Consider the following 21032-nt stretch of genomic DNA (forward strand, 5'->3'; position numbering starts at 1 on the left):
TACAAGCTGACAGATCACATTGTGGGACTTCATGTCTGAAACTTCATTTTCAGCACATACTTAACACAGAAGAAAACTGGAACTCTTGGAAGAATGAAGGTTGCCCCAGTTTTGTGAAAGAAAGGTATGGACTATAGTTTAATTTGCACAGGAACTTAACTTGGGAGTTTCGTATTTAATTTAGATTTAGTATATGTTCTTTGTTAGCACTTTCCATAAAATATGCATGATTCATTTCATAAATATCTGTGTAATTTGTTATTTAGTGTTTGTTTGTTACTTTTCACGTTAGGCAACCTGACAACAAACAATTGAAAATGGCACGAAAACGGCAAGGCCCTGAAGACTTTCTAGGCAAGGGTTCAAACAAAAAGATCCTAATGGGAAAGTAAGAGCCAAGATATCTTTGCTTCTGCTTTATTGAGTTGTCGCTTGCTTCTGAAAGCAATTGCATCACAGTAACTATTTGTTCTGAGAATACTATTGAGCTTTAAATCTATATAAAGCAGACATGGTGATGAGCAGATAACTTGATTCTAAAATGAGAATGTCTTTTCAGTGAGGAGTTAACCAGGCTGTGGAATCTGTGTCCTGACAACATAGAAGCCTGCAAGTCAGAAACCAGGTGAGGAAGCATTTATACCTTTCTGTCAGATGTGTGCTCGTGCTGCTGCCAGCTTACAAGTCCATGGGCATGTTAACCAGGCAGTGGCATGATTTAACATTTAAACCTTTCTTATAGTTTTCTAGAGTTAAATAGGTACTGTCACTTGGGAAAAACGTTTGACATGTCCTAGACATTCAATGATCAAAGTTCCAATGATACTGCCCACTTCACTTAGACATGTTAGGGTGCATTCACACCACGTTTTGTACATACGGGTGCCGGATCCGGCAGGGGAGGGGCAAACCGGATGCTCCCGTAACCCCGATCGGATCAGCCCGTGACTCCATTTACTTTAAAGACCCGACCAGAGTCAAACGGTGACTCCGGTCTGCTCAGTTTTGACCCGTATGTGGTTTCCTGACCGGACCTAAAACCGTAGTATGATACGGCACTATTGCTGGGCTGCTAGGAGTTAAAAATGAGGGTAGTAGGGTATATGAATAGATAATATGTAGCACAAGGATATGTAGATAAGTGACTATCTGGGGGTGCAGATCCGTGGATAAACTGTAGCAAATATGACACTTAGTAGAAAAAAGATCGCACTCACCCGGTAAAATAAAACATCCACTTTATTCGATAACTCCTTTTAAAACATTTCCAAGTGGGGTTAGAGAGATGCGGTCAGCATTAGCTGACTGACCGGCCGAGACGAGGCAGCGCTCCTTTTGCTGTTCAGCCCGCTTTCTCAAGCTAAAGTGGCTTGAGAAAGCGGGCTGAACTACGAAAGGTGTCTTATTGGGCAGTTTTAGGGGGTCATTGGCCCGATCTTTAATGGGGTCTGGGCTCTCACTGCAAGTCTCTCCTGTCTCTTATGTCCAGGGTAGCTGCCGGCTTTTGCGGCAGCTCCCTGTACTTATTGCGCCACGGTCACAGCTTCAGCTCCTCAGGTGCGGCGGGAGCCATAATGGCAGAAGGTAGCTCAACCCCGCCTTCTTCCCGAGTTCAGAGCGGGAACCTGGAGTTCAACTGTAGGGAGACTCTCTCCCTGCTCGGGCGGTGCTGCTTTCAGAGTGCTGACAGGGGAGGATCTGTGACTCTCCTTACAGAGCTTAGCTCCGCCCCTCTCCTCCCCGCAGCGAGCTCTCCGGTCTGGCGCGCTGCAGGGGTCTTTATTTCTACCAGGGATGTCAGAGGCTGTATCCGTCCTCTGACTCCCTGGTTTGGGGCCGTAGTCTTCTAGCCGGCGGGCACCGCTGCTCTCCTGCCCGGACAGACTGGGACTCTCAGCTCTGCTCCTCCCCCGTCCTTCCTCCTTCAGAGCGGGACCCGTCTATCTCCTCTCTGGCCTTTCTGGTGAGGGGAAGACATAGCTCTGCCATCCTTCCCCTCACAGGTGCCGTTGAGCGTGTTGCTGACGGGGTCTCGCTATATATCTCCGTCCCTCCTTACATTAGTAAGTGGGGTTCTATTCCCCACCCTGGCTGTTGCTTCTTTGGAGGTGGGGGAGTGGGCATAGCCCCCCCTTCCTTTCTCTCCCTATATAATATATAATAAATATATAAATGGATAATTACATTTTTAATAAAGTGAATCTCTTTTGCTGGTCTTTACGGCCATTTAGTGGTGGTTGGTGCCCTCTTGTGGCCTATAATTAGATTGTGCCTTCTTCTTTTCCATGCACCCTCTGGGGACACAAAATTGCAGCCTAAGCCCGTGCTGTCTATCGCTTCCAGCCTATTGACTAAGATCAAGTACAGTGTGGGTTCTTGTCAGTTTAATATCTGATACTTTCCCTATCCGGGGACCATATAGTACATGGGTTTTTCAGTATGATGGCCCATGTGGAAGCTTGCTTCCATCGCCCCATGCATTGTCCCACTTTGGTGGTATTTTTGGGTACCATACAACAAAAAATATCTGTTGGGCCCCCTTTTTTTTTTTCTGGGTATAGGGGGGCCCTCCTTCCTGTCTTCATCACCCTGTATGGGTCCGGATATGACACACTGCATTGAGTCAGTGGAGGTATGCCTCTGGCATTCCTGCTTTCGCCAGGTTTCTCTCTCTGTTGGATACATACGTGACTCGCTGTGGCGGGTCATGCCAGGGATTTCATGATTCCTTGGAAGTATACCGGGGTTACAGTCAGGTCTGTTTCTCCTCTACCACCGGTTGTCAGGACATGTTTGCCGTGTCCGCAGGTGTTCTTGATGTGTACATACATTACTCCCTTCTCCACAGGATGCCACATCCGCGGCTGCTATTCCGGTACCCCACTACTAGTGCGATGTGACCGCTGGAGTGCACCGTTGTCTACATGGACCCATACCAGTAAGCCAGACAGTGATCTGCATGGTTTTCTTTGCCGCCTGTCATTTCTCCAAGGGCTGAAGTATCTATGGCTGCAGTTCCGGTACCTCACTGCTAGTGCGCAGTGTCCGGTGAAGGGACCTGGCATGTCCTGTGGACCCTATGCTGGGCGAAGGGGATACCATCCACGGCTCCTAAGCTTCCCCCTATCTCCCAGGGTGACTGGGATTCTATTCATGGTTTCTTGGCTTCACTGCTTTTCCACATGCATCAAGGGGCCAAGTTATTGCTATCTGACTATGTCCCCTTATCCCCAGCGCTTGGAGGGGCACTTATTACGCCAGACTGTTGTCTACATAGTGTCCTCTGCTGTCAGTCTCCCATCTCTGGGCTGCCGCGTGCAACTGTAAGGGTTCCTGCAGGCAAGGGTCTGCTGTCAGTCAGCCAGTCTTCATCTGCAGGGTCTCCTACACCACTGGGTCGCCTATAAGTTTGGCCGCACTCCTGTGCCCCTCTGTCTGTGGGAGGTTTCAAAGAAGTGTTCCTGTGTACTCGGGAATCCTCCACCTGTCAGTTGGAGGGCTGTCTCAGTAGTTTCCTGCTACATCTGGTCAAATACCATACACTTCCCACTGTGTGGTGGAAGTTCTGGTAACCCACTGCTTAGGTGTCATTCCCAGTGGGTCTCCCCATGCGCCACAAGCTTCTTCGTGGGGTTTCCTAATTTACCAGTTCCCTCTCCACATGCCTGCCGCTAGGACTGGGCGGTATACCGGTTCATACCGAATACCGAAATTTTTGTGCTGCACGATATGAATTTTTCCCATACCGCAATACCGGTTTGGCCCCTCCCCTCGGGAATGAATGAATTATCAGCCCGCTGCGCTGCCCCCACATCGGGGAACTAATCATATGTGACCCGCCAGCGCTGTTCTGCTCCCCCCCCCCCCCCAATTAATTATCAGCCCAGCGGGATACTACTCACATATGTCATCCACAAGCACTGCCCTCCTCCTCTTTGTTGCGGGCCACCGTCGCTGGAACTCTATACTGTACGCCAGTGGTCTCCAACCTGCGGACCTCCAGATGTTGCAAAACTACAACTCCCAGCATGCCCGGACAGCCAGCCGGCTTCTTACATAACAGTGGGCTCAGCCTATCACTGGCCGGGGCAGAACGTCGCTGCGGCCGGTGATAGGCTGACGACTGTCCGACGTTCCCGTCCCCAGCATAAGGCTGACGTAGGTAAGTTAAAGTTTATTTTGTTTATCTTTTGCAGCCCGGGCATAGGGATACAGCGTACAGCAGTGGTCTCAAACCTGCAGACCTCCAGCTGTTCCAAAACTACAACTCCCAGCATGCTGGGAGTTGTAGTTTTGCAACATCTGGAGGTCCGCAAGTTGGAGACCACTGGCGTACAGTATAGAGTTCCAGCGACGGTGACCCGCAACAAAGAGGAGGAGGGCAGTGCTTGTGGTTGACATATGTGAGTAGTACCCCGCTGGGCTGATAATTAATTGGGGGGGGGGGGGGGCAGAACAGCGCTGGCGGGTAACATGATTTGGGGGGGAGGGGTGAGCAGAACAGTGCTCGCGGGTCACATGATTGGGGGGGGGGATGAAAGAAATACCGTTATATACAGTGGAACCCTCATAAGTTACAAAAATACTGTGATACACATTTTTGGTCATACCGTCCAGCTCTACCTGCCGCTCTCATGGCTCAAGGCTAGCAGCCCACTTTTGGTGTGTGGTTCTGGATGCGGGACCCGGTGTGACCATGGTTGCTATGCCAGGTAGCCAGACTGTGTCTGCATGACTTTCAAATCCACCAGGTCACCTCCCCCATTCCTGTAGCTTCCGTGGAAAGTTCAACAAACTGTGCCTTTTGGTTCAGGGGACCTCTTCTGGGTCTGCCTATTTCCTGCCCCACATGCATCTGTGACTGCACTCCAGGGGTGTAGCACCATTAGGAGCTGGGGCGTGGGCGTTTCCTGCAGGTTCCATGGCTTTTCATGGCTACAGTGGCACTCTCTGTTCCCCCTTTCTAGGAGTGCCACGTTGATCTGCTAGGGACCTGATGGTGACACACCATTGGGTGCTGTGTGTTTTCCATTCTGCCGGACTTTGGGATGTCTGCAGTTTCCTTTTGTGTCTGCAGTTTGGTTCCCCTCTCCTATCGGGAGGTAACAATGTCTGTGTCCCTACGTATGCTAGGTCCTCTGCATATGTAGAGTCAGCCCTCCCTTCTGCTCTGTGTGGTGTGCCTCGGGCCTTCCTGTGGTCTTGTTCAGGAGTCCTGCGGTTGAGCACCTCTGTTCTGGCAGGGGGCCTGTTGGGGCAACATAGTCAGTTCAGGCCCCCCCTCTGCCTCCGGGTATCTTCCTGGTTTCCTGTGCAGGGTGGCTCAGTCGTCTGCTCTGATGCCTTTGACATGTCTAGGATGGCTCAGTTGGCACCCATCTGGTCTGGGGTTTCAACCTGTTGGGGTGTTCCACTCAACGCTGTTGGTTGATGTGTTCGTGTGTGTCTTACTCGCATTTGTAGCCATGGCTTGGTTCCTTGCCCATCTCCTGTTTCCAGGATTCCGATCCCTTCATATCTCTGTATGTTGTCGTAGGGATCCTGGGGGACTAAGTCTACCCAGTATTTTGTCCTGTTGCCATAGGGCAGCATTTCCCTTCTTCGACGGTGCCTTGCACACTTGTCAATTCCCTTCTTCACAGGGGTTACGGGGATCAGGGGCTGGCGTGGTCGGTGGCGTTTTTTTTTTTTCCTCTCAACCACCCTTTGTTTTTCCCCTCCGCTAGGGGGCTTCCGCTGAGCGCTATCTTCTGCTTAAATGGAGCTCTCTTGTTCTCCTCCTGTTTTTTATTTTTATTTTTTTGGTTCTCTACTGCTGATCCTGCAACCTTGGCACTCTCCACTGTTGGAGGAGTTTCCACACTCATATATGGCTCGGCATCAGCCAGTCTAGCCACTGCCTGTTGTTTGGGTCCTGCCTCATCCCTTGACGCAATCTCCCTGGGATTTCTCCTTGACTGTGTCGATTGTGCGAAACTGACACCACAGTCTCCTAGAGTGACCTCCCTGTGCCCCGTACCGGGGGGGTCTCTGCTGGGTTCACTTTTGGGATGTTGCTTTGGTGTGCTCGGGTCTCCTCGGAACGCTAGGGTTCAACACTGGTTAGTCCTTGTATTGGATACTATCCTAGACTGCTGTGGCGTGCCTGCCTTTTTGGGTTGGCCCACCTAGTTCTTTGGGTCTTCGCGATTCCATTGTGGGCAGTCTTTCTCTACCACACTTCTGCTTGTCTCGACACGAAAGTTTGTCTCCCGAGGCGTGTCGCTGCCGTTTGGTTTCCTTCCCCTTCCAGTACAAGTCTTCCAGGAGCTGCAGGCACCTCCAACTTCCCATGTTGGCCGCTTTGGTTTTCTGGGATGCTTCTGTTAGGGTCCTCAGCTCCTTCTTGGCTGTTTATACTTCAGTGTATGTCTTCCAGTTGACTCTGGAACCTCCAGTTCTCATGTCTGTCTCCTTCGGGGCCCATGTACTCCCGGGATGGGGGGTGTTCGGGTTATCCGGATTACACCTTTCGAGCTACTTTTGCCTTCTTGGGTGCTCATGGCGGGCCCCTGGGACAGGGGTTTTGGGTCTCCAGATGTTTGGATCATTGCTCTAATGCTCCAGCCCTCTCAAGAGCCAGTTTCCCTCTTTCTTTTTTCCAGTATTGTTCTGGTTTCCACCTTCAGAGCTCACTTTCTGCCCAGGCGTACGCTGCTCTTCCTGGTGTTTTTTTCTGCCATGTTCTCTTGAATCGGTCACCTCTGGATGGGTTCTCTTGTTATGCCCTTTTCCATTTTTGTTTTCCAGCCGAGCTTTCCCTTTGTCTAGTTCTGTGTTCCTTGGGGTTGATTTCTACCCTCTCCCAGGATATTCTGGCCTGGCTGGCTTCCTAGTCTACCTTTTTTCTTGTCTCTATTTATAGACCGTAGACTTAGTCTCTGCATACGACGGTCCTTTTCCTTTGTGTCCAAGCCCATCTCCAGGGTTGGGGGGATCTTCCGGGAGCTTAGTTTCTGGGCCTCGGTTGTCTCTGGCCTGAGATCTAGTCCGCGGGCCTTACAGACGAGTGGGTTCGGTCTCTGAATGTTTCCTTTTTTTCTAGTGGTTGTTATTCCCACCCTAGGGGACTGCTTGGGACGTCCCATCAGTAAGGTGTCCCCCAATGAAGAGCATTATTTTTTGTTTATTTTTATTTTTTTGTGCTTACCGTAAAATCTTTCTCGTAGCTTTCATTGGGGGACACCGCACCCACCCAGATTTTTACTTTTTTTTTTGTCCGAATAATCTTTTAAGGGTCATTTTCCGGGGTCCTTCGGACTTCTGTCTTGGTTGTCTTCTCGTACTGCTTTGCGACAAAACTGATTAACTCACTTCCAGTGGGCGGGTATATCCTGCCAGGGAGGAGCAGACTATTTTTCTTGCTGGTGTCAGCGCCTCCTAGTGGCAAGAGCATATACCCATCTGTAAGCGTTCCCCCAATGAAGGCTACGAGAGAGATTTTACGGTAAGCACAAAAAAAACTCCTTATTCCACCCAAAGTGTTGTTCTGTGCCTGTAAGATACATACTATCTTGTGGTCATTGGTACGGATGAGTCGTGGATCAGCTGGCAGCATCACTCATTTGTACACAGAGGAAGTATGCATGTGTCCTCCCCTGTGTATGATAGGAGGAGCTGCACCACACCCAAAAAACATCAGCCACAATGGCTGTAGTAACACAATAGTATCGCTCACAGTTTGAAACTGCAGTAACTCATTAACCCTGTCTGTGCTGAGCTCCTACAGGTCTCACTTACCATACTAAAGCATGCCTGTGAATTTCCACAACCAGAACAAAGTGCATATCAGCGCTACCCTAATTGACAATTCTTACAGCCCAAGCATGTCCTTGGATATCTCCTCCTATGCATATATCTTTGCTAAAAAATATAAACGGTGATAAAGGATAAAGGATGTCGGGTAATTCAAAATAATACAAATACACACAAAAAAATAAAAAATAAAAAAACATTTGTATTAGTATTTTGAATTACCCGACATTCTGACCCTTTATCACAGTTCATCTTTTTTGGTGGTGTTAGTCAATTTGTGGCCAGTGAGACATTTTACAATGTGTCGTAGTACTTCTGTGGTATACATCATGTTGACAGATGGCTACACCAAAATATACAACAGTGTGGACACTTTACTTAATGTAGCATTCTACATTTGGTCTGTTTCCAAATATATTTTTACTTTTGGGACTCTGTATATGTTGGAATGCTGGTGTATACTTCAGACATGCTACACTCTTCTTTGGGAAGCCAAGCACAATCCCTGAAAAAGTATAGTCCTATTCTTAGACAACAAGATGATGTTTTAAAATGATTAAACTGCAACTAACAAGACTTTTGACTTATTCTTTATATTGCTTTTATATCATAGGGAGTTTATGCCATCTTTGGAACAGTTCTTTGAAGAGGCAATGGAACAAGCAGATCCTGAAAACATGGTTGAAGATGAATACAAGTATGTAAATGCACAGATACTATGTACTGCTACAGATATCCCAATTGCATTTCAAATAACGTTTTCCTTATTAGGACCTAGCTTTATTAAAGGTACCCATTAAAATAATGGCCCTCTGAAAGAAGCCTGATTTAGGTTTCTCTGAGGCGTCCTGTAATCCATAATCTCACCTCTGCACTTCTGTTGTATATAAAATGTGTGGTGGCCCCTCCACTTTCCAAGGTCAGAACATCCAATTGCCAAGGTTTTAGCAGCCAGACCATTGAGGAATTTGGACAGACTTTTTTTAAGCATTCTTAGCATAGAAGTACAATGAAACTGAGAACATACTTATACAGTGCTAACATACTTCTAAGATGTTAGTAGAAAAACAGCCCAAAAAGTCAGCCTCTACCTAGACAGACGGTCATACATTAAACCAGTTTTATCCATTATGTTTTTGCAATGGCTTAGAGCTGCAACGATTAATCGATAAAATCGATTAAATACGATTACGGGATTCATTGTCGACGAATCCCGTTATAAAATAATCGCCCGATTCATTGAAGGCTTCATTCACCGCTGCCGCCCGACATGTCCCTGCTGCTGCTCTACTCCTAGCGCAATTAGCGCAGGGCCGGGACATGTCTATTCTTTGCTGCTCATCTCTGTATAGGATGGAGATGAGCAGCAGAGAATAGACATGTCCCGGCCCTGCGCTAATTGCGCTAGAAGTAGAGCAGCAGCAGGGACATGTCGGGCGGCGGCAGGGAATGGAAGTATCGGGCCAATACTAGCAATTTGCATGGTATCGGGGACTCATTCAGTGTCCCCAATCCCAAAACAGATACCTGCTTCTCCCGTTAGCATCCCGTCCCATGTAGGAGCATGTGACCCACACGTCAATCCACCTCCTCCCCCGCACCCAGAGTAACGCTACGGAGGAAGCAGAGTGACGTGTATGTCACATGCTCCTCCATAGGACGACATGATGCAGACGGGAGAACGGGGCAGAGGACAGCCGCAGGTGAGTGCTGTCTACAAGGGTGGGGGCTGCCGTCTACTGGAGGGGCTGCTACACATGGGGGTATCTGCAGACCATTGCACCCTAGTGTCATCTACAGACACTAGGATGCAATGCTCTGCACATACCCCTATGTGTATAGCAGTGTGCATGTAGTACACACTTACACTACTATAAACGTGGGGGTAAGTGTGTACTACATGCACACTGCTATACACAAGGTAGTATGTGCAGAGCATTGCATCCTAGTGTCTGTACTACAGACACAAGGGTGCAACGCTCTGCATATACCCCTATGTGTATATCGGTAAGCAGTGCAAACCGCTTAACCTGTGGGGGTTTGTGCAGAGCATTCCACCCTTGTGTCTGTAGTACAGACACAAGGGTGCAATGCTCTTCACATACCCCCATGGGTAAAACAGTGTGTATGTAGTACATATACACTGCTATACACATGGGGGGGGTGCAGAGCATTGCATCCTAGTGTCTGTACTACAGACATTGGTTGGGTGCAATGCTCTGCAGTCTGTAAATACTCCCATGTGTATAGGTGTGCTATAGAAAAAGTGTAAAGTAAAAACAAATTAAATGTAAATAAACCGCCCCCCAATAAAAATTCGCTCCACCTTTTCCTATTGCTATACAAAAACCGTAAAGAAAAAAATATAATATTTTTACATATCTGATACTGCCGCATGGCTAATTGTCTGAACTATTAAAATGAAATGTTAGTAAATCATTTAACATTTTATTTTAATAGTTCAGACAGTTACCCATGCGGCAGTATCAAATTTATGCTTGTTTCTGCACAGGATCATTAATAATGACCCTGTATAGCAACCGGCGTAAACTTAAAAATAAAGGCAAAAATTGCTGTTGTTTGGTCACATCATGTGCTAGAATACTTTTAATATGGCCATTGTACATAATTCATCAAGTAAAATCAGCTGAACCCCTTAATTTGGCATTTTGACATTTTTTTTCGATGAATCGATAAATCGATAAAATCGACAACTAATCGATTATTAAAATAATCATTAGCTGCAGCCCTACAATGGTTGTTAATCGCTGAGTAATTGTGCCATCAACGTGCCTATGTTGTCTCCAATTTACAAATGCCTTTTAAAAAGTAATTTCTCTATCTGCTCCATTTGGGGACACAGACCGTGGGTGTATGCTGCTGTCTCCAGGAGGTGTGACACTATGGTAATAAAAAAAAGTCTGCTCCTCCCAGCAGGATATACCCGCCTTCAGGTTCTCAGCTAATCAGTTTAAGCTTAGTGTCTGAAGGAGGTGGACATGGTCTGGATTTCTCGAGACCAGGTCTTCTGATTTTTTCTTTTCCTAGTATAGGGACGTGTTAGTTTTTTTATTCCTTTTTCTTTTCTGTTTTCATGTGGGGACTCAGGGATTCCGGTTCCCTGTTTCCCCATTGCGAGTAAGGGGGCACAGACATTGCGTATATGCGCTGTTCACCCCCCTCGCCTACGGTCAGCGCCTGGGTTGGTACCTCATGGGTCCGGGTCCCCCTATTTCCCTGCTCGCCTCGCTCGCGCATAGCAGCCAGGCGTGATGCAGGTAACTAAAGCTGACTGAAGACTTCACTGAAGACTCAATTAGGTAAGTTCTTCTGACTGAGGTAAGTACTTTCCCCCCCCCCCCTCTTTTTCTCCATAGGTACGGACTGGCAACCTCTGGAGACCCCCTGTTTTGTCCCACCTTCAGGCTATAGGGCTGGCTTATACAGGGGCTGCACTTTTATTCTGGGGGAGCAGTGGCACCTGAGGGGGCATGTAATATCTGGGGCACTTCACTTTATGTGTGTGTTTGGGACTACGTCCACAGCACCTTATATGCGGCTGTCAGCCGCAGTGCTGTTATGGGCCGGGCGCTCTCAGCGCCGGCTTGCTTTCACTTTGCCGTCAGTGCCTTACATGCAGCTGACAGCCGCGGCGCTGCTTCGAGCCGGGCGCTTCAGCGCCGGCTTACTCTCACTTTCTCCGGCAGTCTCTGCCGGCGTTAGGCCACCAGCTCTATTTCCCCGCGTGCATATGCGGCTGACATGTGCGCTCGGGACAAGGAGCGGGCGCCATGACAGTTCTTCTCGGCCGGTCTATAGCTCCGTCCACAGGGCTGGGAGCTCTGAGGCGCGAAGCAGCCTCCAATCAGCGTCGTGGGCGCGATTTTCAGTGAGAAGGGGTCAGTTAGTTAGTGCCTTGCTTCAGGCACGCCCCTATCTTCCTATTGGCTGGCCTGTTCCTTCACTCTACCTACATGGAGCGAGTTCTCCTCACTGCATCTGACAGGGGACACAGACTAGGGTGAGAAAGTTCCTGTCTTTTTCCCACATTATGTCTGTACCCAGAGCTGTTCCTCCCTCTAAACAGAAACCTGGAACTTAAGTGACTTATTTTGTCTGTCAGCACTGTAATACCAAGATGTCTGGCTCTGCTGAGCCCACTTGCCCTGCCTGCTCCACTGCTCCCCCAGATTCCCTGGTACCCCCTGATGCCCTTTCGGTGTCGGTGGGTTCAGCCGCTCCACCAGCCTGGGTTTCTTCCCTGACCCAGTATATGGCTGACTTGACCCAGGTCTCCCGTTCGGTGCCGAGGCCTCCCGGGAAGTGGTGTCCGCCTTGAAGGAGTCTTCCCTGTGCAGGACCTCTGAGAGGGCCCGCTTCTCGTCTCCACATACTTCACGCTCTCACAAGCGTACTAGGGGTGCCTCGTCTGACTCTTCCATTGAGTCTTCAGATAGACGTGAGCGTTCCCCTCATGGGTCCTGCCCCCCCTGTCATCTGGGCACAAACGTTGCTTCTCCAGAGGACGTTCTCGGAGTCGCCGCTCTGCCACGCCAGAGCCGCGTACCTGGTCAGGGTCGCCCCCTCCAGGACTGCCTCTACTCATTCACATTCCCCTTGTGAACTGGTGGACGAGGCTTCCGAGCTAGCATCTGACTCAGAGGACCGCTCGGACTTAATTGCAACGGTGAACTCATTGGTGATATGAGACACCTTTCACTTAGAGGACCCAGGATCTTCGGATGTCAATCCAGGAGTATCCTTTCATCGTTCTAAGCCAGCACCTGAAAGGTTCAGCTCTCACGCTGACTTTGACGACATTCTGGAATCTGCATGGAAACATCCAGACAAGAGGTTCCCGGGAATCAAGACAATTCAAGAACGTTATCCATTTGACAAGGACTTTGTCATTAAGGTGGTTTCCCCTCCCTCAGTGGATCCACCAATCTCCCGGATCTCTAAGGCGACTACACTGCCTCTGGCAGATGCCGCTGCCTTCAAGGATCCCACGGACAAGAAGGTAGAATCCTTAGCGAAGTTTGCTTCTGAAGCAGCTGGCTCTTTTCTTCTTCCCATCTTCGCCTCGACATGGGTGTCCAAGGCCCTGTCGGAGTGGTGCCAAAAGGTCCATCAGGATGTTTTACCGGAACCCCCCCCCCAGAGGATCTATCTGCTCTGGCTCTCCAATGCTCTAAAGCTGGGGACTTTCTGTGCGCAGCTTCCATGCAGTCAGCCCATTGTTCTGCCTTTGCTGTGGGTCACCTAGCGGCTCTCCAAGAGGTCTCTCACTGAGCTTCCCTTTACGGATGGCTGTCTTTTTTCAAACGCCTTGATGAGATTATCTCTTAAGCAACGGGAGGTAAGAGTTCCTTGTTACCTCAAAATAAGGCTCGCCCTACTTCCCAAAGGAAGTCCTTTTTCCTTTCGGTCCTTTCAGACCTCTGGCTTCAGTAAAGGGTCCGGGCAGGCGCCCTGCCGGGACAAGAAGGCTCCTTCGTTCCGGGCCCGCCCGTCTTGGAAGTCTGACTCCAACCAGTCCGGCCGTTTTGCGCCCAAATCGGGCAACCGCAAACCCACTTCTGCATGAAGGGAGTTCCCCACCCGCAGTTTCTTCTCGGTGGGAGGTCGTCTCTTGCTTTTTCGAGACATCTGGACCTCTCACATTCAGGACTCTTGGGTCAGGGACGTGGTGTCCAACGGTTACCAAATCAAATTCGCCTGCCTTCCGAGAGATCGCTTTTTTCCGATCCTGGGCCCCCTGGTCTCCTCCTCTGGCGAAGCAATTTTGAGCGACTCTCCAGTCTCTGCTTCTCCAGGGGGTTATCGTTATCGTTCCAGGGGGAACGGTTTCGGGGTTTCTATTCAAATCTTTTTGTGGTCCCCAAGAAGGACTGTTCTGTGTGACCAATCCTAGACCTCAAGTGTCTCAACAGTCACCTTCTCATCCGCCACTTCCGAATGGAATCTCTCCGTTCGGTGGTGGCATCCCTGGAACAAGGGGAGTTCCTTTCCTCGGTGGACATCAAGGATGCCTACCTCCATGTGCCAATATTTCCAGGCCATCATCCGCTTTGCGGTCCCTGAGGGGCACTTTCAATTCGTAGCCCTCCCCTTCTTTCTAGCCACGGCTCCTCGGGTCGTCTCCATCCGCACTTATATGGAAGTCCTGGGTCAGATGGTGGCAACTATGGAGGCCGTACCCTTTGCCCAGCTTCATTACCGCCTCCTTCAACTGGCGATTTTCTCTCGATGGAACAGGTCTCCTCTGTCCCTCGATCGTCAGATTGTTCTCCCTCACAGAGTCAGTCAGTCTCTGCTCTGGTGGCTCCGCTCCCCACTTCTTCTCCAATGGCGGTCGTTTCTTCCCCTTCACTGGCAGGTTGTTACAACGGATGCCAGCCTGTCAGGCTGGGGCGGCGTGTTCAGGGATTGGACGGTTCAGGGACTCTGGTCTTCCCAGGAGACCCTTCTTCCGATAAACATATTGGAATTACGGGCAATTCTTCTTTGTCTTCTTCATTGGGAGTCCCGTCTTCAGTCCCGTCCTGTCCGTGTTCAGTCGGACAACGCCACGGCCATGGTGTACATAAATCGACAGGGCGGCACTCGAAGCTCGGCAGCCATGGCCGAGGTGACCAAGATTCTCACCTGGTTTGGAGAGCAAGGTTCCGGCCATTTCGGCGATTCACATTCCCGGGAGTGCTCAACTGGGAAGCGGACTTCCTCAGTCGGTCCTCACCCGACCCCAGCGAGTGGTCTCTACATCCGGAGGTCTTCGCGCAGCTCTGTGACCTCTGGGGCACTCCGGACGTGGACCTCTTCGCGTCCCGGCACAATCGGAAGATCCTTCCTTTTGTGTCAAAGTCCCGGGACCCTCAGGCTCTGGCCGTGGATGCCCTAGTGATTCCTTGGGCGGGGTTTGCCCTACCCTATCTGTTCCCTCCTCTTCTGCTCCTTCCCAGGGTGCTGAGGAAGCTCAAGGCAGAGGACGTCCCCGCCATTCTGGTAGCTCCAGATTGGCCCCGAAGGTCGGGGTATGCCGACGTAGTCAGGCTCTTGGACGACGCTCCACTGCGCCTTCTGCTCCGCCCGGACCTACTTTCTCAGAGTCCTCTTTGCCACCCCAATTTACAGTCGCTGCATTTGACGGCGTGGCGGTTGAGACCGCGGTTTTGAGGGCCCGCGGGTTCTCTTCCCAAGTCATTCACACCATGCTCAAGGCTCGTAAGCCCTCCTCTGCAAGAATTTACCACCGTACTTGGCGGTCTTATTTTCGTTGGTGTGAAGCTCAGGACTTCTCCCTGGTAACCTTCTCGGTTCCCCGTCTTCTCTCCTTTTTGCAGTCGGGGTTGGAACTGGGGTTGTCTCTCAGTTCTCTTAAATGTCAGGTTTTGGCCATTGCTGTTCTTTTTCAGAGGCCCCTGGCTTCTAATTCTCATGTCCGGACCTTCCTTCAAGGAGTGGCGCACGCTGTTCCTCCTTATCGGTCACCCTCTCCCCCTTGGGACTTGAATTTTGTTCTGAGTGCCCTCCAGGGTGCACCCTTTGAGCCCCTTAGAGAGGTGTCTCTCCGCCTCCTTTCTTGGAAAGTGGCCGTTCTCAGTTTCTGGTGATCCACCAGGATAAGGTTGTTTTCCGGCCAGATCATGCCTTTTTGCCTAAGGGGGTCTCGGCCTTTCACCTCAATGAGGACATTGTCCTTCCGTCCTTTTGTCCTGCTCCTTCTCATCCTAAGGAGCGCTTACTACACAAGCTTGATGTAGTTCGGGCTGTTTGGTCTTATCTTTCCATCAATTCTTCGTTTCGTCAGTGTGATACCTTTTTCATCCTTACGGAAGGTCGTCGCAAGGGACAACCTGCTTCCAAGGCCACCATTTCTCGGTGGATTCGGTCTGCCATTTCGGAAGCCTATCACTGTAAGGGGAAGATTCCACCTTTCAGGGTTGTGGCTCATTCTACCCGTTCTGTTGGGGCATCCTGGGCTCTCCAGAATAGAGCCTCAGCCTCGCAGATTTGCAAGGCTACCTGGTCGTCTTTGCACACTTTCTCGAGGTTTTACCGAGTTCATACTTTCGCCTTGGCTGATGCTAGTCTGGGTCGTAAAGTGTTGCAGGCGGCAGTGGTTCGGCCGTCTGCCTGACTGCTTATCTGCCCACCCAAGGGACGGCTTTGGTACGTCCCACGGTCTGTGTCCCCCAATGGAGCCGATAGAGAAAAGGAGATTTTTGTCTACTTACCGTAAAATCTCTTTCTCGAAGGATCCATTGGGGGACACAGCTCCCGCCCTTTTTGGGATTTCCTTTGGTTCTCTGTCCGAGGGTGTGTTCAGTTATGTTTTTTTCTTCTGGTTCTCGGACAGTTTTGGGTTTTTCTTTGACCTGTTGGTTTTCTCCTATTGCTCTGGAACTTAAACTGATAAACTCAGAGCCTGAAGGCGGGTATATCCTGCTGGGAGGAGCCGACTTTTTTTTATTACCATAGTGTCACACCTCCTAGAGACAGCAGCATACACCCACTGTCTGTGTCCCCCAATGGATCCTTCGAGAGAGATTTTACGGTAAGTAAACAAAAATCTCCTTTTTTCAGTCTGGTTGTCATCCTTTCCATCTCAGCCCAAGTCCCTTATAGAAACAGAAGAGTCCTGCTGCCGAAACCAACGCCCACTCAACTAGTAGACACCAGCTGCTCTCAGTGGATACCAAACAGGGGGTGCACTCCCAATGATGTAGAGTCTAATAGCATATAATAAAGGTAGTAGAAGGATGCACTTACCCTGTGCAAACTTGCTTGAAGGGATATTTATTCACAAGCAGCATACAAATGAACAGCGGGTAGAAACAGAGCAGCGGCCTCACAGCGACACTGTTTCCTGTGCCCAAGCGCACTTCCTCGGGCTGACGATATGCGCCGCCGCTCACAGGTGAGTATTAAATAGACAATCATAGGGTTACTATGGAGACAGCTAAACAAATACAAGCAACGGTGCAAAACAAAGTAAAACCAATTATAAAAATGATCTGAGTTCATTGCGGTCATTAAGACCCGTCGGCCCCAGGGTTTCCAGTCTGAGGATCCATCTTGCCTCACACTGTAGCAGTATTTTGTAGCGATCACCTCCATTTTTTTTGGACGTTCAATCTTTTCTAAGCCTGAACGTGGGAAATAAGCCTGGGAGCACCTTTGCCAGTATGAATGGACCTTAGATGCTCTCTCAGACGTATGAATAGGCTCCTAATAGTTTTACCCACATATATGAATTCACACAGGCAAAATAGGATGTTGACGTCGTAGTTGGTTCTGCAGGTTATGAACTGGTTAACCCCTTAACGACGAAGGACGTATATTTACGTCCTTCGCCGCCTCCCGCGGGGTCACGCGGTGACCCCGCGTCATATCGGGTCGGTCCCGGCGGCCATCAACGGCCGGGACCCGCGGCTAATACAGGACATCACCGATCGCGGTGATGCCCTGTGTTAAAGGGTACCTTTCATCAAAAAAACTTTTGATATATTATAGATTAATGTATGCAGAATAACTTTCCAATAGCATGTTATTAAAAAAAATATGCTTCTTTCTATTTAATTTTCCACTTTGAAAAATGACCAATAGGTGTCTCCCTACCAGTCCTTTTTTATAGATTTCAGACTCATGCAGGAGTCCTAAATCTCAAACTGCAGCTGGAACACAGACAACCTCAGCACTGCTCACTGCCAGGGAGCAGTGCTGTGCTTGTCTGTGTTCCGGTTGCAGTCTGAGATTTAGGACTCCAGCATGAGTCTGAAATCTATAAAATAGGACTGGTAGGGAGACCCCTAGTGGTCATTTTTTCAAAGTGGAAAATTTAATAGAAAGAAGCATATTTTTTAATAACATGCTATTGGAAAGTTATTCTGCATACATTAATCTATAATATATCCAAAGATTTTTTTCATGAAAGGTACCCATTAACCCTTCAGACACTGCGATCAAAACTGACCACCGCGTCTGAAGTGAAAGTGAAAGTATCCCGGCTCAATCGGGCTGTTCGGGACCACCGCGGTGAAATCGCGGGGTCCCGAACAGCTTACAGGACACCAGGAGGGAGCTTACCTGCCTCATCGGTGTCCGATCGGCGAATGATTGCTCCGTGCCTGAGATCAAGGGAGGAGCAGTCAAGCGCTGAAAACTCTGATTACAGGCGTGTTAATACACGCCAGTGATCTGTGTAAAAGATCAGTGTGTGCAGTGTTATAGGTCCCTATGGGAGCCCGGGCAGGACAGAGCAGGAATACTTTGCACCAGAGTACTCCTTTAAGGGGGCGACAGGTTCCTCAACTTTACTCTCACCATAATCTGTATCACTAGTTAAACCTGTGAGTAGCTCAACAAATTCATTCTCAGTAGGGGTGAACTCTTCTATCAAGCTGAATCCCAATGGACTAAATTTTGCAAGGTATCTCTCCTTCCTTGACCACTGGTGGTTGAGATGTATTGCTACCCTCTCTGTTAGAAAACTTATACAAATTAATCTTTCTCAAAGATTTAAAAAGGTCAAATGACGATCGTCGTCATTTAATCGAAAGTTAGATCCCTTAGAAAGAAGAAGCAAGACGTCATCGGGTAAGTCCAAATCAATAGTATTAATTACAATCACAGGCGGGACTTGTCCTCCCAACTCACGCCCTTGCGTGTTCTCCAAATTTCGGATTTTTTTTCTTTCTACCACCCCTCAGTGTTTTTCTAAAGGGACTGCTTTCTCACGTTGCTCTTTTCTTTTCTCCTGTATATTTTCATCGGAAGCGCTAGTTTCCGAATCCGTGGTCCAGAAATCGGGAGTTCTTCTTTTAGATTGACCAGGATGTTTCTTGTGCTGTCTCTTATGCAATTTGTTGGGTTTGTCTGGTATTCCAGGTGAACATTTTATTTTGATCGTAATCTTGCTTATTACGCATGAGTTTATCTTGATTTTTAACCTCTTCGTGAGTAACTAGAACTTTTTTCTCTATTTTCTTGAGAAATGTGGCTGCCGTAGACTGACTTGGGTTCTATGTTCCATTTTGGCGCGGCATAGCTCACTAGTAACCCTTTTATACTCTTGTTGGTTACGTTCAAGGACTAATTTAAGTAAGTTGGAGGAATGTATTAGATGTGCCTGCTCCCAGGCTTCCATGAAGTTCTCGTCCACTGTGTGGCACTTTTACACGTAATCTGACAACTTTGTCAGCCAGGGAAGTGATACGTTGCTCCAGTGATTTGGTACTCAGGACAGCCAATTTATCTTGGTTGTTACATTAGTTAAAGAAAGCTCCTGGCTCTGATCTACCCGCTTGTACGATAGAATCCACAGGTGTGCTGCTGGTTTCCATTTCTGAATCCATTCAGAGTGTGGTTCTGTTGGTAGACATAATGCTTGCTCTGTACTCCAATAGCAAAGCAATGCAAAGTCCAATTCACATATAGAAACACAAGAGTCCGGCACTGCTGCCGATACCAATGACCACTCGACTAGTAGACACCAGGTGCTCTCAGTGGATACCAAACGTGGGTGCACCCCCAATGATGTAGAGTCTAATAGCATATGATAGAGGTAGTAGAAGGATGCACTCACCCCCCCCCCCCCCCCAAACTTGCTTGAATGGATATTTATTCACAAACAGCATACAAACGTACAGCGGGTAGGAACAGAGGAGCGGCGTCACAGCGACAGACTGTTTCCTGCACCTAAGCGCACTTCCTCAGGCTGTCGATCTGCTCCGCCACTCATAGGTGAGTATTAAATAGACAGTCATAGGGTTATTATGGAGACATCTAAACAAATACAAGCAACGGTGCAAAAAGAAGTAAAACAAATTCTAAAAATTAAATGTGGTCATTAAGGCCCCAGGGCTTCCAGTCTGATGATCCATCTTGCCCACACACTGGAGCAGTATTTTGTGGCGATTACCTCCATTTTCGGACATTCAATCTTTTCCAAGCCTGCAAATTTCAATACAGTCCCATCGCCCCCAACAAATTGCGTAGGAGACAGCACAAGAAACATCCTGGTCAAACTAAAAGAAGAACTCCCGATTTCTGGACCACAGATTCGGACACTAGTGCTTCTGATGAAAATGTACAGGAGAAAAGAAAAGAGTAACATGAGAAAGCAGTCCCTTTAGAAGAAGGACATGGAGGGGTGGTAGAAAGAAATAAAGAACCCAAAATTTTAAGAAAACGCAAGGGTGTGAGTTGTAAGGACTAGTCCCTCCTGTGAATGTAATTAACACTACTGATGTGGACTTACCCGATGACGTCTTGCTTCTTCTTTCTAAGGGCTCTAATTTTGGATTAAATGACGATTTTGATGCAGCGCAATTTGAAGTGGACCTTTTTAAATCTTTGAGAAAGATTAATTTGTATAAGTTTTTCAACAGAGAGGGTAGCAATACATCTCAACCACCAGTGGTCAAGGAAGGAGAGATACCTTGCAAAATTGGTCCATTGGAATTCAGCTTGATAGAAGAGTTCACTACTACTGAGAATGAATTTGTTGAGCAGATTTGACTAGCGATACAGATTATGGTGAGAGTAAAGTTGAGGAACCTGTCGCCCCCTTGAGAGGAGGCAATCAATCCACCTTTTCTCCCCCTATATTATCTGGTAGCTCCATTGACCTTTTCAGGAAGGCGGTAGTCAAGGAGGTTAAAGGGGTAGTCCAGTGGTGAAAAACTTAGCCCCTATCCTAAGGATAGGGGATAAGTCTCAGATCGAGGGGGGTCTGACCGATGGGCCCCCCCCCCAGCAATCTCCTGTACGGGGCCCCAGAGATTGCCAAAGCCGGAGATTGCCAAAGGCAGTGCTACGGCTCTGCCATAGAGTTGAATTGAGGGGGCATGTCAGCCGCCGCTTCGTGCGGTGGTCAACACGCCCCCTTCGCGCGGGCTGTTGGGGCCTCGTACAGGAGATCGCGGGGGGCCCCAGCGGTAGGACCCCCCGTGATCTCAAACTTATCTCCTATCCTTAGGATAGGGATATGTTTTTCACCACTGGATATCTCCTTTAAGGCATTGCTATATCCCCCTACTAGCTCTAATCTATCAGTAAAAGAGAAGGTGACTTTGCAATGGCTGAAAAATAGACCCGATCTCAGGATTAGCAAAGCTGATAAAGGTGGAGGTACGGTGGTTATGTCCAGTTCCTACTATGAAGAGGAGGCATTGACTCTGAAGTCCAATCCCACCAGTAAGATTTTGGACCAGCTTTGTTCATTCCTTAGAGTT

At 48.8% G+C, this 21032-nt stretch overlaps 1 protein-coding gene and 1 non-coding gene across 2 annotated transcripts in view; both read left to right on the forward strand.

Annotated features, from left to right (window-relative positions):
* Positions 1-21032, forward strand: part of THOC1 (THO complex subunit 1) — a 79733-nt gene that overhangs the window by 50022 nt on the left and 8679 nt on the right. Inside the window, exons 15-18 of the mRNA XM_056521678.1 lie at positions 54-124; positions 293-388; positions 560-625; positions 8408-8491. Of these exons, the coding sequence (XP_056377653.1) occupies positions 54-124; positions 293-388; positions 560-625; positions 8408-8491 (317 nt within the window). The remainder of the gene's footprint in view (positions 1-53; positions 125-292; positions 389-559; positions 626-8407; positions 8492-21032) is intronic.
* Positions 2333-2522, forward strand: LOC130275217 (U2 spliceosomal RNA). The gene has a single exon (XR_008844707.1). It is a non-coding gene; the product is annotated as a U2 spliceosomal RNA (small nuclear RNA).

The sequence above is a fragment of the Hyla sarda genome, chromosome 5 (assembly GCF_029499605.1).
Source record: "Hyla sarda isolate aHylSar1 chromosome 5, aHylSar1.hap1, whole genome shotgun sequence".
NCBI classification, from domain to species: domain Eukaryota; kingdom Metazoa; phylum Chordata; class Amphibia; order Anura; family Hylidae; genus Hyla; species Hyla sarda.